At 36.3% G+C, this 27,544-nt stretch overlaps 1 protein-coding gene across 2 annotated transcripts in view; it reads left to right on the forward strand.

Moving 5' to 3' along the window:
- Nucleotides 1-4,296: 4,296 nt before the first annotated feature.
- Nucleotides 4,297-27,544, forward strand: part of exoc4 (exocyst complex component 4) — a 447,737-nt gene continuing 424,489 nt past the window's right edge. For both annotated transcript variants that reach the window (XM_028814392.2, XM_028814398.2), the window contains exons 1-3: nucleotides 4,297-4,438; nucleotides 8,092-8,281; nucleotides 27,287-27,481. In XM_028814392.2, coding sequence (XP_028670225.1) covers nucleotides 4,359-4,438; nucleotides 8,092-8,281; nucleotides 27,287-27,481 — 465 coding nt within the window. In that variant the 5' untranslated portion in view covers nucleotides 4,297-4,358. The remainder of the gene's footprint in view (nucleotides 4,439-8,091; nucleotides 8,282-27,286; nucleotides 27,482-27,544) is intronic.

Below are 27,544 nucleotides of genomic sequence, written 5' to 3' on the forward strand. Positions count from 1 at the left end.
GGAGCACCAGGGATGTGAACCCTGGTCTCCTAATTGAGAGGCAGCTACACTATCTTACCAGCCGCTGTCTATGACATGTAGGAGCAAAATGTACATTGACATGATACCAACATGAAACACAAAATGCTGGTAAATAATGAAAAGTAATGATAATAATAACTTTTGTATTGAGGTGGTACAATAGCGCATTGTTTAGGTCTACAGCTTTACAACTACAGAGTTTAGCATGAGTGCATGGCTAGCTCTACCATTCAGGACTACAAAACTCGATATAAGTATAACAAAGCCCTCAAAACTATGAGGCCTTATATATGTACAAGGATGCATATAAAGTTTGGGGTCGCCATTTACTGCTTCGCTAGAGCTGGCACTGTGTGAGTGGGTGTAGATGTGTGCTTGCATGTGCCCTGTGATGGGCTATTCTTCTGTCAAGGGTGAGCTCTTGACTAGTTGTTATTGCTGCTGGATTTAGAAATGGATAGATGTACGGATATTTGGATTATAAGAAATCATTCAAAGCAGTTCTTAATTCAGTTTTAACTTAATTTTATTCATTTAATTATTGCCCTTGCAAAGTTGCTTCTAAAAACTTGTTATGAAAATACAATAGGCTTTGATATCAACCATTTTTATAAAATTTATTGACTTTTTTTAAAAACTTTCCAGATCTCAAACCTTGCTTCAGGTTTTTGTTCTGGCCTATATTCTCCACTGGTAGCCAACTATTGCTGTCAATACTACATGGATTTTTTACCTTAACTGAAGATTATTGACTTGTTAAGATATAAAAATTGTCAATATTATTAAGATTCAAGATTCATTTTTATTCATCATATACACTACTATATACTGTATGTAAAATGTGCAATGAAATGTAAGCCTGATTAGCTCAATAGACTATGCATTAGAGAAGTAATATAAGTAATAGATAATGTAGACATAAATACATAAAGAGAAAATATGATAGGGGCTTTATGTCAATGAGTGAATGAAAAAAATAAGGGTAAAACAGCAGTGGCACGTCCTGATTAAGAAGTCTTATGGCCTGAGGGTAGAAACCCATTTTAAGTGTCTCCGTTTTGGCCATAAGACAATGGAAATGTCTGCCTGATTTCTGTAGGCTGAACAGGCAGTTCATGGGGTGTGAAGGATCTTTAATAAATTTGATTGCTATGATTCTCCATCTCCTGCGGTGGGTTGGCACCCTGCCCAGGATTGTTTCCTGCCTTGTGCCCTGTGTTGGCTGGGATTGGCTCCAGCAGACCCCCGTGACCCTGTGTTCGGATTCAGCGGGTTGGAAAATGGATGGATGGATGGATTCTACATTTCCCATTGTAATGTCCTGTAGGGGGTGCAGAGAACAACTGGTGTTTGCTGTTCAATTCACTCTCTCAGGGTATTACGGTATTGCGCTGATCAGCAGCCTTACCATAATGTGATGCTGTGGATTAGTATGCTTTCTATAGCCCCAGAACAGAAAGTATTAGGTATCATTGTAGATACCCTAAATGTCCTCAACTGCCTCAAATGATATAACAGCAGTCTTGCCTTTGTAACCACACTGAAAAAAGTATAACATTGATGTTGTTCGTTCAAAGTAAATTTTCTCTTTCAAGCAACTTAAGATTAGTCATTTAGTGTTTTAGCTTGAAATATTTGGTTTCAGATCTCAATCAAAGTAAAAAAAATGTGTTTGTACCAAAGTAAGTTATGGTGGAGGGAATAAACATAAAAATCCTATTTCAGTTAACCTAATATTTTAGGTTGTTCGTGTGCTGTGTGGGAGGGGCCGTTTGCATATTCTTCCGGTAGAACTTTCCAGCATTCTGGCTTTCCAGCTGCCAAAAAAGAAGAAGACTTTCCCGAGTGGAGTGGACGTGGCTATACCTGTCTGGTCATTTTCAGCAGCAGACGTTTATAACGGAGGATTTCTTGTAAGTAACCCTGTTTCTCAACTGTTAATTTTAAGTATAAGAACTCGTAATAAAACATACTTTTAAGAAAGTTGTAGAAACATTAATAATTTTTTTTTGTATATTTAAGATTTACACCGCAAAATGCTTGTGTATTTGCACTAGATTTTTAAATAAATGTAAAAAGTACAGCATTGGAATGTGTTATGTTCATAATATTTCTAATAGCATAAAAACAGGTTACGACCAATAAACCATTTTAAATTGTAACAACTTAAAAAATAGATTTACTTCAGTATAAAACAAGTGAATTACACCCAATCACTCTAAATAATTTGCCTCAACTTAAAAATTGTGTGTTCAATAAGATAAAAAGAATTTTATTGATTCAGATTGAAAATATTAAGTGTGAATCATTACCTTAATTATTTTAAGTTGAATGGAGGTTATACTTTTTTCAGTGCAGTACTAGTGTGTGTAAAGTCCAGCTCAAGTCCTCTGAGATATTACCCTCTCCCCTGAGATCCCATTGATGGTTAGCAGGGTGTGCACCACTGCTGCTTCCTGCTGAAGTCCACATCTAGCTTCTTGGTTTTACTGACATTTAGGTGTAGGCTACTTGCTTGACACCGTGAAGCTAGGTTGTCTACTTCCTTCGTGTACACTGCCTCATCATTATTTGAGATGAGACCCAGTCCCACAGTGTCAACAGCAAACTTTATTATGGAATTGGAGCTGAATGTGGCTGCACAGTCAAGGATATACAGTACATATGAGTACAGCAGGGGACTTAAAACACATCCTTGTGGGGTTTCAGTGTTAAGGATGATGGTGTCAGAGATGTGTTTTCCACTCTAACCACCTGTGTTCTGCCTGTCAGAACGTCTAGCACCCATTCACAGAGGTGTATGTTTAGGCCCAGGTCCTTCATCTTAGTGAAAAGTCTGTACGGCACAACTGTGTCGAAGGTGGAGTTGTAGTCAATGAACATCAGTCTTACATAATTTCCAGGTTTTCTGCCAATGTTTGTAAGGATGGTGTGCAACAAATGGGAGATATCTGTTGACCTATTACGCAATTATTACCTATTATTAGTATGCAAACTGCAGGGGATCAATGGAGCCAGAAATGGAGCAGCAAATATAGTTTTTAATAAGCCTCTCAAAATGTTAGGGCAACACGATAATAGTCATTTAGGCATGTGGTTTATTATGTTTTGGTACTGGGATTATGGTGGATCTTTGTAAGCAAGTTGGCACCACAGACTGAGCAAGCAACTCACTGAAGATAAAAATAAAAACTTCAGTAAGATGATCAGCACAACAACGCAAAACACGCACACAGATGCAGTCGGGACCTGCAGCTTTCCAGACATTCACATGCTGATAAGCTTTACGTACATCTAGGGTTGCCAGATTAGAAAATTAGAAATACGGGACACTCTTAAAATCTCTCTCTATATTACTATATATATACATGTATACATGCTCTCTACATACCCAGACCAATATATTATATAAAAGTAGACACATAAGTTAAAAACATAAAGCAAAGATTTGAATGGGTTATGAGGAAAACAAAAGTAAAATCATTTGAAAATTATTTAATACAAGCTAACAAAAAATCTGTAAAAGTGAAATCATTTGAAAATATTTATTTAATACAGACAACAGAGAAATATTATTATTATTTAATACAGGCAGTTAGAAAAAAAAGTGGGCCGTGACAAGTAGTAACAACACACTTTGTTAACAGGGTATGTTGCAATGCTGATACAGAACTGCACAGCAGCGCGGCTGGAGAGCACAACGATAACAGTGTCGAAGTCCTCAGCCAACCATAGCACCTGAACAAGTTGCAAACAGGCAGCAAACACTAGTTTCCTCGTTACATTTGGGTTATTTTCATCAAGAGAATCTGAGGAAAGAAAGTATAAAGTTACAACTAAGTACCGTAAGAAGGTAGTAAAAATATATTTTTATTACGAAATTCGAAAATGAACTAAAATATCAGTACGGGACATGTCCCATATATAAGGGACGTCTGGCAACCATACGTACATCAACGCTGATATAGTGACCACTCTGTCATCACCGCTTCTTGATAGAAGACTGATGTCATCGCTAGGTGGATGATTAAGAAAAAAAAAACACCTCGTACGTGTTGCACAAATTGCATATAAATAGCCGATGATTTTGAGAGATGAGTCAAAAGCGCTATTCACTGCACCACCTAAAAACTAATAGAGAAACAAGAAGTTCCGCAGCAGTCTGGCTATCTGTAAAAAAAACTACACCTCCCAAGACATTTTGCGGAAATCCTGCCTCTTAACCTCACTTGTCAACGATGGCCCGCCTTCCTAACTGAGAGCTCCGTTTTCTATTGGACGCATTCGTATGTCAGTCAACTTCCTTCCGTTTTGGTTTGCGATCCTCTTTGGTAAAAATGGCAGCAGACACCGGGAAATACAGAAGTGCCATGAGTAAAACCAAAGACCCTTCGGGTTTACTGATTTCCGTTATCAGGTAGGGATCACTGAGCAGGCAGCGTATTAAATCCACTACCCTTCTTACTGTTAATTAAATAGCGCCGTTGTTGTCGCCTGTCATTGTTCATCTGGCCTGTGACTTCCCATCCTGTTTAATTTCAAGATAAAAATAATTTGCATTTGCACTTACTAATATTGTTATTTACAAATGTGTGGGACCAATTTAAAAGAAAATGTTGGATGACCTTGACAAAACTAGAATGCATCTACTTCTGTTTGCAATTACAATGTTAAGACAGGGGACAGGCTGGGATATTCTGTGTAAAAACAAATGCTCAAGGCTCAGATATGTAATGTTGTGCGTTGCGTTATTTAGAATAGCTTGATCAAAGGTGTTGTCTTGACAATGCATTGATTACTGTATTTAATATATGATATCAATAACAACAAGACACTCGTTTGTAGACCTGTCGGTCTGTGTGTTTCGATGTCCCTTGTTGTTTCATACATGGATCAGTTTTCAGCTTTGGCTGCAGAACTTTGCGCGATACTTTAAAGGTTTAATATTGACACATGTACAGAGTCCAGTGCAATTTAAAACTTAATGCAACACTCTTAAGAGACTGATGGTGTAAAACGCACGTTATAGGGTCCATCAAGCAAACAGCGTGCTGTGAAGGAAGTGACAATTCATTCTAATGCTTAACAGCCAAAATGTGTTTGAAACTGTTGTTTCCTTTAGAATTCATGCTCACGTGCTTGTTTTTTTTATTTTTTTTCTAGTGCATGCCATCATAGCCCTTCTCCTTTATGCAGATTGGCCAGTAATACAAACGCTTTCAATAAAGAAAGAGTAAAAAAAATGCAATACTTACGGAGCTATTAAACGTCTAAGAGCATATATAGCAGTAATTTTGGTTCTCAGCTCAGTGGACTTTCCCAAAAAGGGGAAAGATAATTTTATATTGTCCCGGTCAGTAATTTAAAACGTTTTCTTAAAGGAAGATAAAGGAAGGATGCATTATTAAAGAAGGGTGGTCTTGTATTATATCATCCTATGTGATAAAGCACACATAAAAATCGCATTCCCTCCCTTTCTTGACAAAAAATGTTTTGTAATGTAGAAATGAACACTACCTGAAATTGTGCTATTTTAAAATTCAGTTTCAGCTAACTAATCGAAGAATCAGCACTCACTGAGTGACTATAAACTTTTGGTTTTGCTTGATGTAATACAGTATATAATGATCCAGTTTTGGCTTTGTTGAAGTTTAGACGTAATTTGTAATACAGTATATACAGTGATTTTTCTTACTCACATACTACAGAGTTAAACATATAGGAAAGGAAAGTTGACCCTAACAATTGGAAAATAGTGACCTAATTTGAGTGAAAGGGCAATATGTTGTACTGTATTAAATTTTTTTTCACTACATCCTTATATCAGTTTACGTAAAATAAGCAACTGGGATTATGACATTTAGTTGTACTTGCATTAAGATGCATTTTTAGTTTTCCAAATCCATATAATTTATTGCTTTTTATCAAATCCACATCCACATGCCTTGACCTCAGCGACTTTGTAAATGTTGTTGTTTGTAAAACAGGACAATACACCAACCTAGGAAAAATGGGAAACAGATTGGCTTAAAATTAAAATGTATGCTTATAATTGGGGAAATGTCAAAGATGCATTGCAAGGTTTGCTGTGGTTTCTCTCATAGCAAAACTGGAATCAAAGTCATAATCGTTATAATTTATGAAGGGAAAATATATACAATAGGCATTATTTTCTTGTAGAAATTGACCAGTTATCCCATGTTTTTGATTGAGTGTTGGCTAATCTCTTTGAGGATGGTGTATGAATAGGTTATTTTAGCTAGCTAACAGGGAGGTTAATGTTAACCTAAAATCAAGGTTAGAATGGCTGACAATGACAAAAGTGATGAACATACCCTTAATGAATGTCTACATGTTACTCACTGTGCTGCCGATGTAATACAGGTTTAGAATTGCACCAGTACCTCCTATCTTGAAGAAGTCTTTTATTTAATCTAAATATAAATCAAACAGGTGTTATTTGACTGTATCAAAATATACTTATTTTTTGACAATGTGTCAAAGAAAGGAAATTGCATATATACACTAGTTAATTTGCTATTACTGCTGTTGCAGTATTATTCAGTTTTTTAGGTACACCTGTTGAAATGCTTGTTAATGCAACTATCTAATCAGCCAATCACATTTCAGCAACTTAATGCATTTCGGCATGTAGATATTGTGGTGACAACCTGCTGAAGTTCAAATCGAGCATCAGAATGGGGAAGAAAAGAGATTTAAATAACTTTGAACTTGGCATGGTTGTTGGTGCCTGATGGGCTAGTCAGAGAATTTCAGAAACTGCTCATCAACCGTCTCTAGGGTTTACAGAGAATGGTCCGAAAAAAGGGATAATATCCAGTGTGTGGCAGTTCTCTGGGCGAAAATGTCTTGTTGATGCCAGAGGTTGGAGGAAAATGGCCAAACTGGTTTGAGCTGATAGAAAGGCAACAGTAATTCAAATAACAACCTGTTACAACCGTGGTATGCAGAAGAGCATCTCTGATCACACAACACATTAAACCTTGTAGCAGATGGGCTACAGCAGCAGGATTCCACACAGGGTGGTATTCCAGTCAACTAAGAACAGGCAACTGAGGCTACAATTCACACGGACTCACCAAAATTGTATAATAGAAGATTGGAAAAACGTTGCCTGGTCTGATGAGTCTCAATTTCTGCTGTGACATTCAGATGGTAGGGTCAGAATTTGGCGTCAACAACATGAAAGCATGGATCCATTCTGCCTTGTATCAATGGTTCAGGCTTTTGGTGGTGGTATAATGGTATGGGAAATATTTTTTTGGCACACTTTGGGCCCATTAGTATGAGCTGGGCATGGTTTAAATGCCACAGCCTACCTGAGCATTGTTGCTGACCATGTCCATCCTTTTATGACCGCAGTTTACCCATCGTTTGTTGGATATTTGCAGCAGGATAATGTGCCATGTCACAAAGCTCAAATTGTCTCATACTGGTTTCTTGAACGTGACAAAGAGTTCACTGAAATGATAGATTCACATCAAGATGTGCAGCTGACAAATGTGCAGTATCTGTGTGATGCTACCATGTCAATATGGACCAAAATCCCTGAGGAATGTTTTCAGCACCTTGTTGAATCCATGCCAAGAAGAATTACTACAGTTCTGAAGGCAAAAGGGGGTCCATCCCGGAAATAGCAAGGTGTACCTAATAAGTGGCCAGTTAGTATATATATGGGTGGGTGTGTGTGTGTGTGTATATATGTGTATATATACTGTATGTATGTATATATATATATATATATATATATATATATAGTATACTGTACATATATACTTTATATTATTTTGCTGATTTGCAATTGCAAATAATAGTAATATAGTTTAGTATTTTATTATAAAATGTTTTATTGTAAAATGTTATTTTGTATATTTGGCAAAATATCCCTAATTGTTTAGTCAATGCCTCTGGATTTGAATCAGTGATAGAAAAGGTGACTATTAAAGTTATTTACTGTTCTGGATTGTTTGAAACACTTAATCAGTCCTTTAGAAGACCACAACTTGAATGTAATTTAAGTAATATCTCTTTTTTTCTTAAAACTTTAAGGACCCTGTCTACAAGTGATGATGTGCATGACAGAGAGACAGAAAAGAGTCGCTTGGAAGAAGCCTTTGAGAAGTGCAATCGTGAATTGGATGAGCAAATTGTTCAGCACTATACTGAGCTCACTACTGCCATTCGAACTTACCAGAGCATCACTGAACGTATCACTAGCTCACGTAACAAAATTAAGCAGGTACAAATATCTATATACTACATTTGTTAGGAAATGATTTCTTCTTAAAGTCGTAATGCAATTTTGAATAACTTCTATTAAGAATAAACATTAATTATATATAATGTAAAATGATATACTGCATTAAAATAAAACTATAAAATATTATATATATATTTGAAAGGTGAATTTTATATTTTCTTGCCTTACATAATAATAAAGAATGTCTTTTTCCCAGAGTTTATCTAGTTACCTAGTGAAATTAAATTAATTTATCAGACTTACCTTTTAAGATTTTTTCCATTTTAAAGTGTTTACAGCTTTAAAGACAATTAAATCTGTCATGGTTAATAAAAATGGTCTTCTTGTAATATACATCAATGTTGATTTTCTAATGTATTTTATTGAGGGTAACATCAGTCTAAAGTATTTTTAAAGGACTAATTTGTGCATAATATTATATATTTGTATAGCATGATCCAAAGGTCCACATATTATAGATACCATGTACTGTAGGCTAGTAATTTTGTTAAAGGGATCTCTTGAAATCATTAAGAGTGTTCAGTTACTGCATCTTAATAACTAAACCCAAAGTCGACAATAAACAGATAAGAACAGAAAATGTGATGTGAGGTAAAATACTTAATTCATAAAGCCAAGCAAGAGACTGGTGTATCAGAAATTAAAACAAGAAGAGAACCAAGTTCTTATACAGACTGGCTTGGTACAAGATGTTTGTTACTTATGCACTCATTTATATTGAACAACTTGTCACTGTACTCCTTCAATAGCTGATGTATGTAACAAGAATATATATATATGTATATATATATATATATATATGCTACTTGATTAGTTAATAAAGAAGTGTGATGCCTGTTTCCAGAAAATTAGTATGCCACATTATTTTCTTTAATATGCCACATTATTTTCTTTAACTATATGTTCTGTATCATAGTTACTGTTAACCTTGAATAGTATTCTCAAAAAAGAAAGGCATATGTACAACAAAGTGTAGTTACAAGTACTCTCTAACAGTGCTGAAATTAAATAGTATTCACAAATACAGTATGTTAAGAAAGGAAAAAAATAACATACTTTATTACAAAAACTGCTGTATTTAACTAGAACTTTCCTGCTCACAATGAGGTTCTGAACAATTTTAACTCTTTGTTATCAAGTTAAGTTTATATTGCTACCCAAATCCTTAAGAACATAGTACCATATTATTATATTGCCTTATTTCTTTTAAATTTAATACAGATATTTAAAATATAATTGTGTTTGATGGATATTTATATACATTACAAGTAACCATTTTCACATACTGTACATTTAAAAATCTCACAGTCTAGGAAATTGATATGGTATATTTTTCTTCATGTAGCCCTACTCTGAATGAGAGAAAAATAACTAAACAGTGAAATGAATGAAAAAAAATACAATTCCTTTTGAACTGAAGACAGGACTCTTGAACAGCGAATGAGGGGGAGAGGCTGATCTCCAATTCAAAAAGTCACTTGAGGATTTAGTTTTGTGTTTGTGATGTGTGTTGATCATTCAGAAGCAACTTTTTAAGAATAATTCAGCAAAAAGGTACACATTTTGGATGTTTTGTGCATATGACTGGATACCTGACATGTGAATTATGAGACACAATTAATATGAGATTCCCCCCTCGCCCCCATTGTTTGCAATTATACTGCACTGGTGTCTATTGGCTTTTTTTCTATAAAATGTTTTTCTCCCCATTCTACATAAACACATTGGATTTAAAAGTTTTCTCAGTCACCAGGACAAACTACAAGGGTTAAGTAATATGTAAAAAAAAAAAAAAAAAAAACTCAGAAGGACTGTTCCTTTAAAGGTCAGCACTGGTGGCCATGTTTTCATCTGAGTTTTCTTAAAATTTCCCTAAAAGACTTTATGCTATTTGTTCTTTTTCATACTCCCACACTTACAAGGTTTTGACAATGGTTTTTGATTGTGATTCCAAGTTTTGGTTTTGGCTTGATGAAAACGTGGGTTGAATTTTAGTGTCAGTCTCGTTTTCTGGTCCATCTTTTTCAAAATACTATCTCCCCATTTGTGTCAGTTATATTAATAATGTAACCTAACATTTAATTTGCATTTTAATTACTTCTGTATATTTCCTGGACAACGAGAATGCAGTGTTCACAAAGAACTCTAAATCTTTTTTACAGATAGATCTCTTGTTGTTTTGTATATAAAATTAATGTTGCTTCAGCATGGCATTTTTCTACGTTATGCTGTAGTTTCCAGTTATTTGTCTAGTTTTGAAGTTTTGTCCAAGTCTTTTTGAATTTCTGCTCTGACTTTCCCATCATTTTCTGTTTATATAATTTTGGTGTTACCTACATATTTTTCTAGATAGCATCCACATAGTATGCAACTATATCAGAATCTTTGTAACAAATGTATATCCGAAAGAATAAGGAGCAGAGATCGCCAAGGGACTCAGTTGATGATCTAACCTCGCATGGCTCATTAGCCTCTTATTTGTACTCTGCGCCTCTGACCAATTAACCAGTCCAGTATAAATCCAGCTTCTTAAGTTACCTTTCATGGCAGTGGATTCTACCTTCAGAGCTATTCTTATGTGAATAACAGCATCAAAGGCTTTAAAAAAAATTATTTTAAGTTATGACTTTTACTTTCCTTTAGCCAGCTACTCCTTTTGCCTGTTACTCATTATATTATTTTGCACCAGAGTGTTGCATTGGCACAATGGTTAGTGTTGTTTCCACACAAATTCAGCATCCTGGGTTTCAGTTCTGTTCTCTCATTTTGCCAATCCACATACGACATTCCAGCACTCTCTGGCACCGTGATAAGCAAGTATTAGTGCTCATATGTGGACCTTGTTGTTAAAAATTCTGCATTCATTCTTTTCCAAAGGATAAGAGAGTGTGGGTGTGTATTGGAATAAATACAGTACAGACTTAATGTCATCCTTTGTGAATCTGAACCACATGCTGTACATTACAAATGACCTTGCATATGGCTTACTAGCGTAAAGAGCACCAAACTTGAATTTGGATTTGTGCAGTTTGGCCGAAAGGGACACTGGGAGAACTCTATACAGGGAATACCAAGGCTAAATTTGACCCTTCAGCTCTAGCTTTGTAAGACTATAGCACTAAGCAATGCGCCATTGTTTCATCCCAATGCAAACATCTTTACTATTTATTTAGAATTGCTTTCTATTTGGAGTTAATTCTTTCCCTGTCTGTGTGAATTTTTTCATTGGGTACTCCAGTTTTCCTTTCACATCTCCAAAAATCCCTCTTCTATGTGATGGTGTGCTGGGGAGGCAGCATTAAGAAGAAGGACGCCTCACTCCTAGACAAACTGGTGAGGAAGGTAGGCTCTATTGTAGGCATGGAGCTGGACAGTTTGACATCCGTGGCAGAGCAATGTGTGCTCAGCAGGCTACTGTCAATCATGGAGAATCCACTGCATCCACTGAACAGTATCATCTCCAGACAGAGGAGCAGCTTCAGTAACAGACTGCTGTCACTGCCCTGCTCCACTGACAGACTGAGGAGATCATTCCTCTCCCAAACTATGCGACTCTTCAGTTCTATCTATCTATCTATCTATCTATCTATCTATCTATCTATCTATCTATCTATCTATCTATCTATCTATCTATCTATCTATCTATCTATCTATCTATCTATCTATCTATCTATCTATCTATCTATCTATCTATCTATCTATCTATCTATCTATCTATCTATCTATCTATCTATCTATCTGTAACCTCAAGGGGGGCACCACTGAGCTCCAAACCACAGACACAATAGCACCCAACACAAATCTGGGTTCAAAATACATTTTTTTTATTTCCAACCAACACCTTTCCAGTTGAACACCAGCCAAAATACACAAATATAATTACAGATTCTCTCCTTCCACCTTCAGTAGAGTGTCACCCGCTGCCTCCCGACTCTGATGCTTCAAGGTGAGGCTACAGGCTTCTTCTGAACTAGATCTGGGAATTGTTTCCAGTGTCAATCCCAGGTCATCTGGAGCACTTCCCGGTCATGTGGAAACCAGGACAGTGTTCCCCTGGCAGCGCCCTCTGGCGGCACCCAAAGACGCTGAAAGGGCTGCGATTCCAGACTCCAATTCCCATGCTATGCTGCAGGTGTCCCCCACCTGTCATGTCAGGGAATGAACTGCTCCGGGTATGCACATTCGGCCATTCCATCCGTTATGGCCTCCTGGCCGGCCAAGAAATTAATCCCGGCCGGGATGCCTATTCTTCATCCATGACACCTACAAAGCATAAGGTTAGTGGTGATTCTAAGTTTGCCCTTTGCAAGTATGGGTGTGAATGGCAGAGACCAATCGGAGACTGGGACCCTGTGCTAGGCTTGCTCTAGCCTCTCACAGGGTGCTGCCAGGATTAATTCCCCACAACTCCCCCTATTACTTGTATTTTTATTATTGATATAATCCCACAGTATGGAAGAAAAGCTTACTGAATATATTTACTGGGATCCATTTTGTTGCATTTACTGCAGACTGGAGTCACAGTGGAATAAGTATTACGTTTTCTCCAATGTTTGTCTTAATCCCTTGCAGGATCTCTGATATAGTTTTTCTCTTTTGGTACTAGTGCACAATATTGTATGCCTCACTCCTACTAAACAACAAAGAGAGCTATACACATTTATAATTATGATTAAAACATGCACACAGAATGCAGCAAAACATAATGCTTAACACTTTATATTAATATATGTATATATCTCTTATTTTTAAGTAAATTAGTTTGGCAATGGTGTAGTGAGGAGCAAACATAATTAATAAATGGTATCTTTGGGAAGTAGGAGTGTGTATTTCTTGGAAAATATTAATGCAACTATCAATTAATAATTAAGTGAAAAAATAAAAATATACTAAGACCAACAGGCAACAAATGTCCTAGTAACACACATTCTATGTGCCTGCACTTTCAGTAACATTTTTGAGCCACCAGTCTCAGTTTATGTTTAATTTTCACCCTCAGTCTTTTATGAATTATACATGTGCATTTTCCTAGTTAAAGATGTTCATCACTTTCTAGCTCTTATTTATTTTTCTATGCACATACTAAACTGTCTGCTTGGTTCCAAAGAACCGTCACTGTTTTTGCTTTGTTTTTCTAATTACTTAGTTACAAATGATTTAGCCCATTTTTTTACTAAATTATTGAAATGGGCTGTAAAACAAGTATACTTAGTGACACTTTATAAATTAAATGATAATGAAATACTGTGTATTAAAAATATTTCTCAGTTTTAGCATTACATTACCTTAAAATTCAATTTAAGAAAGTGAATAAAATGTAATTAACATCCATGTATGACACTAATGTTTATGTAAAAATAAACTGTCAACCCTTAGTTAATGTATTGCAAAACAGCAAATAAGTTTGCTTCATTGTTTGAAATATTTAATTTTTATATTTACTGTAGTTTTTGGGCTGTTCTTTTTAAAATTAGTATTGTAATTTTCTAATGTTCTAAGTTTAAGTGGTTTTTATAATGCAATTTTTACACAACAAGTTGCAAAGAATGTCCAGATTTCCAGTACCAAACATGTGGATGCCCTACCGTACTGGAATCAGTTGAGATTAATGTGAATATGATTTAATTTCAACCAGCTTGGTGAAACTGTCTGAACATCTACTTGAAGGCTTTATGTGGGTGAGCATAAGAGATCATCAATTAAGCCTTGGGCACTGAATTAGTATCATGATTTACTGTATCTGATACTTAGTTTAACAAAGAGCAGATATAGCGCATAGAAACATGTAAGGAAGGATAGTGTTGTAGTAGACATTAGGTAGTACATGAGTGAATACAATTTACTTCTTTAAAATTACAGTATGGTAAATAGGAGACTTAAAAGTAAAGAACATTTTTAGGCTTTTAGTAGAGAAAAGCCAAGCAAAATGACACCTTTTATTGGCTAACTAATAAGATTACAATATGCAAGCTTTCGAGGCAACTCAGGCCTCTACATTCATAATGGCTAACATGGTACAACACCCTAGTACTATAGGCTTTTAGTGAAATTGTAAATGTCATGTTTTGTCCATTTATTTTATAAAGCAGCATACAGTGTAGGGCCATTAAGCCGCGGACCAGTAATCCGCGCTAAAAGCTTGGATCCCAATTTTTTGACACTGTGGATCGTACGGACCTAAACATGGCCTCTCAAACACTTGAGACAGGTGTTGACAGCTGTCGTTTTGGCATTTCAAATGTCCGTGATTGACATGCTATGCACTATCGCGGATTAAATATTTAAATGCTGGCTTATAACTTCAAAGAGGTATTTATAGAAGATTAGTCTTTTATTTATCAATAAACAATAAAATAACTTACAATGAAATTCAAATATTAATCTGTTTTATCCACGCTGAGTGTCAGCGTTATGGAGGCCGCCATTGTAACCGATTCACACCTTACAATGCTACAAAGTTAAAGCGGTAAATCCGCAAAAAATAGACTCGTATTTAAAGTATTATTTTTAATTCAGTAATTTGATAAAACTTGAAATTGTATAAATATGAGTCACAAACCCAACGTAAATCACTTCAGTTTCTGAATCTATAGCGAACACATCATATTTGCTTTAAAAATTTTTACGCCTTGAGTAATAAACGTAAACACGCTTCATATGATGTTCAGCAAAAGCTGGATGTCATCGAAAGAATACGAAACGGTGAAACTCGCATTAAAGTAAGCAGAGAGTTAGGGGTACCTGAATCAACACTACGTGGATGGATCAAAGATGAAAACAAATTAAGAACATTACTTGATGAGCTTGATGAAGGTGGTTTAAGACGCAAGAGAGCCAGAACAGCAAAAGATCCAGAATTAGACAAAGCAACTTTTAATGCATTTTGTGAGGCTAGAAACAATGGTATCCCTATTTCTGGTCCAGTCATCCAAGCGCAGGCAGAAAAATTATACAAGGAAATTCATGGTCTCGATGCAGATCCTGAGTTTGCAGTTTCAAGTGGCTGGTTGAAAAGGTGGAAACAGCGACACGGCATTTCACAAGTAAAGATCAATGGCGAGATTAAGTCAGCAGACACTGTAGCAGCAGAAGAGTTCATTCCCAAATTTCAACAATTCATAGAAGAACAGCAGCTAACAGAAGAGATGATTTACAACGCTGATGAAACGGACCTTTACTACAAAATACTGCCTGATAGGACTTTAGCCATGAAGAAAGACAAGACCAGCAAAGAAGGTTATAAACAGATCAAAGACAGGGTGACAATGTTATTTTGCTGTAACTGGATGGGTCATCACAAGCTAACACCTCTTTGTATTGGCAAGTTTGGATCCCCAAGATGTTTTCACAACATCAACATGTCATCATTACCACTGGACTACGATCACAGCAAGAATGCCTGGATGACAGCAGCAATTTTTGAGAAGTGGTTTCACCAGACGTTCATCCCTGATGTCCGTAGGCACCTTAGAAGCAAGGTAATGGAACCACGAGCATGCCTACTTCTAGACAACTGTCCAGCCCACCCTCCTGCAGAGACGTTTAAGTCCAGAGAGATGGAAAGATTTTCGTTTATTACCTTCCAAAGAATATAACGTCCAAGATTCAGCCCCTAGATCAAGGCATCATTTCTGTGTTCAAGGCCAGTTATAGACGGGAGATGATAAAGTCCATGGATGAAGAAGATAAGAGTGTCCCTATGTTCCTGAAGACTGTAAGAATTAAAGAAGCACTGTATTTATCTGAATCAGCCTGGGGAGCAATCAAGCCTGAAACAATTCAAAATTGTTGGACTAAAGCCCTTGGAGGTCCCATCACAGAGAACCTCACTACTGTTGAAGAAGACGAAGACGAAGATGAAGACTCCTAGGTTTCAGTCGAGAAGAAGTACGGGAGGCAGAACAGAAGTTGATGTCGGCTGTCCACTCAAGTGTACCAGTACAAGAAATCCTTGCAGCATGGTCCACCATAGATGATGACGTCCCAATAGCATCCTCCATTTTAGCTGAAGAAAACCACAATGAAGATGAAGATGAAGAAGAAGAAGAAGAAGATCCTGTCCCAGTACCGCCAACTAGAATGCCTGTCCCAGTACCGCAGATGATGCAGTTAAAGGACTTGAAGTGGCCTTAGAGTACTACGAGCGTGTGGGGGATACAGTAAAGACACTACAGCTGAAGTCTCTCATAAGAGATGCCAAAATGAGAGCTTCTAGGAACAAGAAGCAAGCTGACATCACCTCGTATTTTACTAAAAAATACAGACTGTTTTTAACTTGTTATTGTGTAATAACAACTATTATATTACTGTATGTTTAATTTTATATTGGAAATAAAAAAAAATAAAATTTTATTAAAATGTTTATAACATTGTTAATGTATTAATGTGTGATGGTAATAAAAGTGCTTGCGTGTGATTTCGTTTATATGTCAAATAATTACTATTTTAATACTGTATTGTGCCATGCAATGTTACAAATAAATATTTAGTAATTTTTATGAAAAGATGTGAAATAAAATGTTTTAAATGTGTTTGATATGTTTTGTTATTCTTAAATAATAATTTATTATTAATTTCAAGACCGTTAATCACGATTTAATATGCAGCACACAATATCGCGATCGTGAGACTATGGCGCTACTTTCAAAATGGTGACTCGCGGGTCAACACGTGAGAAAGGATTGTGATCAAAAAACATTTATTTTTTCATTATTTATTGTAATTTATGCATTATCAAAAAATATTTAAGCCGCGGTTAAGTAGTTTGGACCCCAATCACCGCGGCTTCATGGCCCTACACTGTATTTCACTAAAGGGTCGTGAACTTCCATGCACAAAGCAAAAACCAAGTCTGGGTGGGACACCAATTTATCACATGGTCTCATTTGAAATGCAGTTTGCAAAAGTTAGGTTGTGATGAGAAGTTGAAGATGTCAAAATTAACATGTCTTTGTATTGTTTTGAAAGGGAGCTGTGACTTCTCAAAGTTGTTCCCAATTGCATGTCTCAGTGAAGCAGTGTGTGTTTTCTTGCAATGTTCAGTCTCTATCAGAAACTTTCTTTGTATCAAGAACACACAGTAACTTCAGGAAGCTCAGTGGCTGCAGAAGAATATATTACATTGAGCTTTCATTAAAGGCTTAAAAGTGTTTTTATTCCTTTAACATTCTTCATTTTGTTTCTGTGGCGGTCAGTAAATTGAATTCTGTTTGTAGTGCTAGTCTTTTTTAATATAGCACAGTAGTTGGAGATTTAACGTATTTCTCAATTTCAGATATAAACAATTAACTTCTTTGCCTTTCTGGCCTATAATTTAGTATTGCTTCAGGTGTATGAAATTTTTTGTCCCTTATGTAATGTTTTTCAAAGTGTTATGGTTGGTAATTTAAGAGAGGCATTAGTTTAAAAAAACATTTTTTTGTGGAAATAAACTTAATAAAATTTAAAATAAAAGAAATAGTTATGTTTGACATTTTAAGCTCCAGGACATTTGGAGCATGGTCAGAAATGTTAGTGATGACATAATAGCAAGTTTTGAACTAGGGAAGCACTTTATCATTGATTAAAATGTAGTTGATTTGTGTATGGGCATGATGCATTAAAGAAAGGAAGGAAAGTGGCTCACATATACGTAAGATACCTCTATGGGTCATATAAATTCTACTGCTTGAAGAAAATGTAAAATTATCACTGCTGTTTTAGTTTATTGTTGTTATGGTTGGAGATGATCTGTCTAAGGCAGGATTTAATGGACATTTAAAACCCCCCAACATTATGAGCTTACAAGTGTTCATATTAGTAAGTAATGGTAGAACTTTTACTATAAAATGTTTTTTGTCCAGATTTGGTGTGTATTTGCAAGCCAAGTCTGATTTACTTTCATTTATTAGAAAAAAACACTGCAATGTAGTACTTTTACAAACCAGAGATCATGTCGGTAGTTGCAAAAAGTAGGGTTGCTGTATGAGACTGTTTTCCAACTCTTCTAGTCTTATAATGATTGGACTGCAAAACCTGGCCAACCCAATGTCCTTGTAGCCTAAGTTGACCATTAATATTTAGATGGATCCACTGAAGACTGTTTTTGGCTTCACAGTGCCACTATGGTACTTGTTTCTTTTTAGACTGTTTTTGTATTTTAGAACATTTTTAAGTTGTTTTGGATTATAGTATTCAGACATTTCAGATGCTATGCCCTGTAACCTACAGATGCTCTGATTAGGTTTTTTAAGGCCGATGTCAATTACAGATTTAATTTTACTTGATTGGCTGATTCAGATACCGATTTCAATTTTTTTTTCTTTATCCCTTTAAAAAAACCTTCTACACATATCTCCTGTCCTATATTAAAGTGTATTTTTACAGGTGTTAACTGTTAATATTTTGTTAACAAAATGAAATACTGTAGGCTTATTGTTCATTGACCATAAAATACTAAAATTAAATAAAATGTCCTTAAAATACATACTTTAACAATTAAAATATGTACAAAATATTTATCCATAATATATATATATCTCCATTATAATAAAAAAAATCTTGGGATGAGACGTGACTTTTTGAAGAGACTTTTTGGAATGAAGTCCCGTGAGACGGAGACTTTTAACATGAAATTCTTTCAAGTCGCATCATACTTGCAACCTTTGGAAGCAAGTCCCGTGAGATGGTGACTTACAACCATTTTCAAACAAGACCACGGTCATCTAACCTCTCAGTCGTGTGAATGCTTTTGTCAGACACACTTCCTGTGCTCTCAGCTCTTATAAATTTTATCGGGACAATAATTTTACACGTTTTAGATGACACGTCAATGACTAAGCGAAGAAGAAAGAGCAGTGCGTCGAAAAGAGACCCAGAAGCGTTGGAGAGAAAAGAATGCACAAAAGAACAAGAATAATCTATGTGCAAATTCTGAAAATAAGGAAAGTAATAATCAGCCCGGACCACGTGGAACTGAAAACCTTGCAGGTCCAAAGACAAAGTAGAACTTCATAAAGACGTTCAAAAACGTTGGTGCGATATACATGCAGAGCAGGTTAGAGATTATGAAGCAGTGGAATTCTGAAAATTCTGAAAATAAGGAATGTAATAATCAGCCAGGACCAAGTGGAATTGAAAACCTTGCAGGTCCAGTTGGGGTCAGAAATAAAAGACAAAGAGTAAAAGACAAAGTAAAACTTCATAAAGATGTTCAAAAACGTTGGCGTGATACACATGTAGAGCCGGTTAGAGATTATGAAAGCAGTGGAATTCGAAAGGCTCAAAAAAAAAATGTTATCGCGATACACATGCCGAGCAAGTTAAAGAATATGAAAGTAGTAAAATTTAAAAGTATCAGAAAAAAGTAAAGATCGCATTAGCGCAAACAAACGGAAATTATTACTTGGTGAAATAACGAGCTGTGAATAGAGATCGAATATATGGACATAGGTGATATGTCAGAAGTATGTAGATATTGTAAGGCTTTAAAGTTTAAGTCAGAGACTTGTAGATCGACTAATTCATGTTGCCGTCAGGGAAAAGTAGTGTTTCTTCCCAATGAAGAGGCATATCCACAAGAATTAAAAGATGTGTTGTTTGGTGAAAGTGAAATCCATATATATATGCGAGCGGCAGAGACGTGAAGTGGCTGGCACGTAATGCAGGCCGGGGTGGATGGTTGGCGAGTGAAGCCCCCTAGTGGCTTAAAAGAAAATAAAATACTTATCAAAAATGCAAGCTGATACATTGTTTAGTTTTTTTTTCTGTAATGTACCTATCTGAATTGAGGCTTAATTCAAAACTGTACTTTTCATCATTTCTCTTACAACAAATATATATATATATTCTCACACAGTCAATTAATTGATATTGGCAATTAAACGCTGCTTAAATGTAAATATACATGCACTTATACATTTTAAATCATTAATTGCACTACAGCTTTTTACTGTTAAAATATACATTTACTATATTTATACAGGTGTTTTTTTTTTCTTCAGTGTATCAACTAGACATTCGTAATTCTTGAGGTGTAATTATAAAATATGGACTACCATTTTAATTATGTAGTACTTGTTTCTTACAAAACCTTATGCTGTATGATACGCAGCATCAAATAATAAACACAGTACAAATCTTTAAAAAAAACTTATTTACTAAGCAGCAATTTCAAATTCTTTTGTATCTTTTCTTTTTTCAATTAAAAGTCTGAGCTGCTTCATTTTAAACACATACGCTGTACAAACCTAAGGGGTATCCGTTTTAATTTAACAAACAAAATAAAGGTTTCAGTTCCTTAAAGTTGGTTTTCCTGCTGTTTTCTAGTTGCACAGAATGACATCTCCGATTACTATTACTTTTTTCAGTTTATTACTCCATTTTCTTTAACGTAAAAGCTAATATACCAATCACGTCTCGTTCACTGAATAAACAAGCTTTTTCTTGCTGATCTTTGTTTACACTGCAAGCGTTTGCTGCAAAAGGAAAAAAAAAGGTGTGTGCGGGCTCAACTGCTGTATTGAGATTTCTTTTTTGAGTGAAAACAGGGTGATTTTGATTGATGGTTGATCAGTCTGAACATCCCTATAGTGCAACCATAAACAAAATTCAAAATGGATGTCTTCAAATTAAAGTTTATGAATGAGACTAACTCTCTGCCCCCCACCATTTACACACATACATTGTGTTCCTAGTAAGAGGCCAACAGCAACCACTTCAAATTCCCCATCCTCTAACACAGGGGTCCCCAACCACCGGTCCGCGACCCACTACCGGGCCGCAGCCGTCTGACAGCCGGGCCGCGAGAGAACTGCCGGCAATGGAGACTCACTCAGACTTTTCAGAACGCTTGGCGGGCGGGGCTTTGCAGCAGCGCAGAGAGAGGAGAGAGACCGAGGTGAGAGAGTATTACAACAAAGTATTTTTATGGTCCCGACAGTTTCCCCATATGACACGAGTCTATAGAAATCTCGTTACTACGAAGTACATTCAGCAGATGCTTTCATTACAACGAAGTGACCTTGAAATGCTTGAATGAATCATCCGCAGAGCAGTTAGATCTGTGGTCGCAGCTCAGTTGTACACATTTACACGACGATCCCCAAACAGAAACATTGTAAAAAAAAATCTCTTTCTTCGAACATTCCTCGTACTGTTTTTTTTTTTTTTTTTTTTTTTGCTGTTTTTGTTTTCTGTGGTTTTCAGTGATACCTTTTGCTTATTGCTTGTCAACATTTGAAAAACATCCATTGTAATTTAACTCATTGTCACCCTCCTATAGAAACGGCAGACACGAAAAAAAACGATAACAGTGTTAATGTTTGTGATGTGCAATCTGTTGGAATGGCAAATGCAAAGCATATGTCTTTGTTATATGTAAAAAAAGAAGAAAAATCTTGGGTTGCAAACGTATGCGAACTGTTTAATAACTTAATAATAATAGAAATGTTATGTAAATTGTGTATAAAATAAAAGCTAAAAATGAATAAACAAATGAACAGAACTGAAAATGTTTTATAGATACATTTTTCTCAATGTAAATTTTTTTATCCTGATCAATTTATTGCAAGGGTCAATTATTTGTTTATGCTAGTTTCAGTTTTGATATAATGTTACTTAGCATTCTAAATTGTATTTGATTTAACTGTTTTAAAACCGACTGTTTATCATGAGGTTTGTCTCAGCCTTTTTCCTCAAAATCATCATTTTTGGAACTCTGATTTAATTATTTTTTTTCTTATTTTTCCCTACAAAAGATAGTGCTAGCAATTTTATATTATGATCACTGGCATACTGAGTTTAATCTCAGCATTTATAATTTTTCTGCATTATTTTAATTTTATTTTAATCTATCGTGAGTTATTCAACACTGCTAAAACATTGAGTATCAAATTTATATAAAATCACTGTTTCTTCATTACTTTATTAATTAATTATAATTTGTAATAAATGCTGAGGTAATAGTTCATATGTACTCATAAGCAGGCAAAAATGCTATTTATTTAACACTGTACATGTACTGTAGAGTGGCTGGAACAGCAAATCAAATTAATTATACAATTATCCTTCTGCTTATTTTACTTGACAATAACAAATAATGAAACAAGATGAAATTAAGTATATGCACTACACAGTTTCACATCCAATAGTAAATTTGAAACATTCTTGATGAAAGGTTACCACTGTAAAACTTTTTATCAGTATGCCTAATGTTTGTCGGAGGTTGGGTGTAGTATAATATATAATACATAGTAAATATAAAATTGCAGTTAATGGTGTTTTTGTTAATGCTTCATGCCTAAAAATAAAGCAAAAAAAAAAATCCAGTCAATTGATGCTTCTTGAGAGAAAGGTAAAGCATGCCATGTTGTTCTATCACCAGGATGCATTTTTAGCTTAAGCGTCTATTTCCATCACTCACCTGCAGCTGGATACTGGACTTCCTATCTGGTCGCTCCCAGAGGGTCAGGCTGGGTCTCCACACATCCACTGCTCTCAGCCTCAACACCGGGACGCCGCAGGGTTGTGTGCTCAGCCTGCTCCTCTACACCCTCTACACATATAACTGTGTCCCCACTCACCATAGCAACAAGGTCATAAAGTTCGCGGATGACACAACGGTGGTTGGACTCATCTCGGTGCTACAGGGACGAGGTAGAGTGGTGCAGAGTCAATAACCTGCTCCTCAACACCACAAAAACGAAGGAGCTTGTTATTGACTTTAGAAAAAACAAAACTGACATCCAGCCACTCATCATTGTTCGGGCCTGTGTGGAGAGGGTCCCGGTGTTCAGGTTTCTGGGCATTGAGCTGGAGGATGACCTGACCTGGAGTGCCAACACCAAGGAGCTGCTGAAGAAAGCGCAGCAGAGACTGTATTTTCTGAGAATCCTCAGAAAGAACCATCTCCCCAAAAATCTGCTCCTTGCCTTTTATCACTGTTCCATCGAGAGTGTGCTCACGTTCGGACTGTGTGTGTGGTACGGTAGCTGCACTTCCTCAGAAAGGAAAGCGCTCCACAGGGTCGTCAAGACAGCAGAGAGAATAATTGGCTGTACCCTCCCCACTCTGGATCAAATCTACACCTCCCGATGCCGCAAAAAAGCAATAGACATTTCACAGGATTCATCACATCCCGGTCATTGCCTCTTCCAGCTTTTGCTATTGGGCAAGAGATACACAGCAATGAAAATCAGGACAAACCGGTTAAAAACAGTTTTTATCCAAAAGCAATCATGGCCCTGAACTCAGAATAAAACTGCTCCATATTATTCTCTAAATGTGCAATATAGACCTTAAGTCAACCAGTGCAATTTGTATATATAACAAGTGCAATATGTATATTTTGTAAAGTACTTTTATTACTATTTGGTTTGTTGTTATTTTCTCTCTTCTTGTCTTTTTAACTCTTATGCCTCACACTGAGTTGACTGCACCTTCAATTTCATTGTTCCTTTGTAAAAGTGACAATGACAATAAAGATCTATCTATCTATCTATCTATCTATCTATCTATCTATCTATCTATCTATCTATCTGTCTGTCTGTCTGTCTGTCTGTCTGTCTGTCTGTCTGTCTGTCTGTCTGTCTGTCTGTCTGTCTGTCTGTCTGTCTGTGATTATGAAATATTACATGACTTTAGCTGAACTAACAACAGAAAAAATCTAAATTTAAACAGGGATGCATTTACTAATCAGCCAATGATTGTAGCAATAGGCTTTCATTCTTAATAACTGATCAGACAGTCAGGAGCTAACTAATGTTAGTTGACAGGTGGTAGCAGTTGAAAGAAGCACAGCAACCTTTTCCAACTTAATTAGTGTTCACTCGCGCTATGTTGTTCTTTTTCCTTTGCTAATATTCCTTTCTTTGTTGTACAGTATGCATAACCTTAAAAGCAAAATCATTCTTTTTTCATCCAGATTTCTAAGAAATCTAACTTCAAAGCATCACAACATTATAAAATACTTGAAAAGGATAGATTATCTTTACCATGTCATTAAAAAGAAATTTACCTGTACAGTTCAATCTGTTTGCACTTGAGGTCTATTACACTTCATGAAACCACTTCATGAAATTTGACTATTAAAGGTTAGGGTCGCAATTTTTTTCAAAAAGCAACATTTCTATGTATTACAGAGCAAAAAAAACTTCTTCACTGACTTTGCAAACAGTAGTTCCAGATGCATCCTTTGCATATGTACTTGGGGAGAAGAAAGCACATGCACTTTTTTAGTCCATCCTTTGGTACTTATTATTCAAATTAAGGTGACATTTGTAAAAAACAACCCTGTCCCAGCTACCAATTTTGCAATTGTTCAATGAAATGTATAATTCTGACAATCTTGTTGTAATGTTTGTTCAGTTTGACTAAGGAATTTATAATGTTGGATGTGACTAGTCCATGTATTTTGAAGAGAATGAAGAATCTTAAAGTTTAGTTAAACATATGGATGCACAAAACACTCTACCAAAATAACATTTCCTTTTAGATGTATCAATATTCAAAATGCACAATATTGTTTAATAACTTAAAATATTAAAATTTACCTTCCCAAAATGTCCCATAAGACATTACTGGACACAGATGTGGTGAACGTGAGTTTGCTAAGCACATTCAGATACAACAAATCATCTGGGTAACAAAGAAGAAATAAACAACAAAAAAAAAGATTATATAGATTAAATAGGCTTAAAACAACTACTGTATGTCAGTGGGTCCAGGCAATATTTATTCTAGAGTTCTCAAAAAGGATAATGAATTCTCAGTTTGATAACTTTGCTGTAGCACAATGGGTAGAGCTACTGTCTCAATGATAAGCCATTCTAAGTTTGAATCACTTTCCAGGCTATTTTCTGTTTGTAGATTATGTGTTATCTCTGTGTCTACTGTATATAGTTTTCCTCCCATATTCCCAAACACATATGTGTTTCTCTCAGCTAGGTAAATATGCTGACTTTGCTTTGTGTTGAGGCCAGTCTGTACTTTTGTGCAGTATTTCTACTAGGGTTTAGGGCATTTTTAGGCTGGAAGAAGTTCCTGCTATTACAGATCAAGTGTTCCTTAGATTTGTCCAATCACGGCTTGCAAAGGTCATTTTGGGAGGCTTTTTAGTCAAGCACCTTAAACTACACATAAGTTAACAGACCTTAATAGAAGGTAATCATATCTATTGAAAAGAACAACTTTATTTGCCAAATATTGATCTGTCTTTTCATGTGTGTGAGGAACTTTTAGACTTTTGTGTTTAACTGTTGATCCTAAAGTGATGTGGGAGACCTTATGTGACAAGACCCTGAAGGTTACTGAGGGTTGTGTTGATGTTGCCGGTGTTCCCAGAAGTTATTTAAACTTGGAGGATACCCTGGATATTATTCAAAGGAGTTGCAGCGTACAGCTTTTTGGCAACTTCTGTCTGTTCCAGGAGCTGAGAAGGACGGCTGCAAGGGCTCGGAGGGCATATAAGGAAATGTTTGTTAAAGGAATCTGCAAGCAAGTGACATACCATCTATGGTCTAGCAACCTATGCCCAGCTTAAAGAGGAATCGAGGCATTACGCACATCCAAATCTGTTCCTTAGACAGTCGCTGTCAGGGCAGGTGATGGAACTGTCCTTCTTGAGGCTGATCCTCCAGTTAGCTATGAACCAACCTGTCTCACTGAGATTGCACAGGTGGTGAACCAGCTGAGGGTAGGAAAGTCTGCAGGGATCTGTCGTATCCAGGGCGAGCTTCTCCAAGCTGGCAGTAAGGCTGTCCTCTTAGCATTGCAAGCAATGTTTGTTTCCATAAGGGAGACTGCGTCATCCCAACTGACTGGAAAACGGGACTTGTCCCTGTCTGGAAAGAGAAGGGTGATCGCCTGGATTAAGGCAACTACAGGGGGATACCACTGCTCTTGGTGCCGGATAAGTTTCTTGCTACGGTCATCGTCAACAGAATCCATAGTCACTTGCTCGCCTGCCAGCAACTGGAGCAGCCTGCTTTTTACTCCTCTATGAAGTCTACCATTGACCGTATCCGGGCACTGACAGTTCTCATCGAGCATACACACGAATATTGGCAGAGTTTTTTTGAAGCCTTTGTCAATTTTCATAAAGCATTCAACTGAGTTGATTGATCTGCCCTGTGGGACATCCTGAGACTTTATAGAATCCACCCAAAGTTGCTGGAGTTCATAGCTGGCCTGTACACTAGTACTGTGAGTGTTGTGCAGAGTGGAGGCAGAACCTCTGCATTTTTCCCAGTTGATTCAGGGGTTTGTCAGGGGTGTGTTCTTGCTCCTACCCTCTTCAATGCTTGCATGGTTTGGATTTTGGGCAGGATTATGGGGTCCAGCGGCTGTGGGGCATCTGCTGGTGAAGAAAGATTCACTGATCTTGACTTTGTCAATGATGTTGTGATCTTCGCAGTCAATGGAGGCTCTGTTCGTGACTCCTGTGAGACTTAGTGAGGAGTCTGCGTGTCTGGGCTTGATAAAAACCAAGATCCAGGCCTATAATGACCTCTTAGGCACAGCCATCAGCAGTAATATGTCTGTGAGAGAGTGTCAACTGCGTCAAGAGGTTTCCTTTACCTTGGCAGTGACATTCATGTCTGTGTTGGATGCTCAGTTGAAGATGATAACAAATTTTACTTCATTTCAGCTCCTCTTTACTTGCAGTAATCACTCCATCTCTTTACACTTCTTCATTTTTGTAAAGATTATGATGGTTCCTGAAAGGCAGAAATTCAGTTTGATACACCTGATTGCATTTATTAATTCTTCTGGCTTACAATAATGATTACAGAAAATATATAAAAATACAGTATATGTTTGGGGAACAACAGCTAATTTGGGATCCACTTGAATTTTGCCTGTATAGATTGAATGTAAAATAATATGTCCTATTAGGATTACCTGCTAAGTAATTTAATTTAATGCTAAGTAATAACCCTATTTGCAGTTTACTAGAACAACTAGTTAATCAAGAATGTAATTTTAGTGTATGTTTGTGCATTTCAGGTTAAAGAGAATCTGCTTTCATGTAAGATGCTTCTTCACTGCAAGAGAGATGAACTTCGAAAGCTTTGGATTGAAGGCATTGAGCACAAGCATGTTCTAAATCTCTTAGATGAGATAGAAAATATTAAGCAGGTTCCCCAAAAACTGGAGAACTACATGTCTAGCAAGCATTATCTTCATGCAACTGATATGCTGGTAAGTGGTGAAGCATTGAGTATTTTAATTTAAGCATGCTTTAAATAATTTGTGTATGTTTGA

The sequence above is a fragment of the Erpetoichthys calabaricus genome, chromosome 1 (assembly GCF_900747795.2).
Source record: "Erpetoichthys calabaricus chromosome 1, fErpCal1.3, whole genome shotgun sequence".
Classification (NCBI taxonomy): Eukaryota; Metazoa; Chordata; class Cladistia; order Polypteriformes; family Polypteridae; genus Erpetoichthys; species Erpetoichthys calabaricus.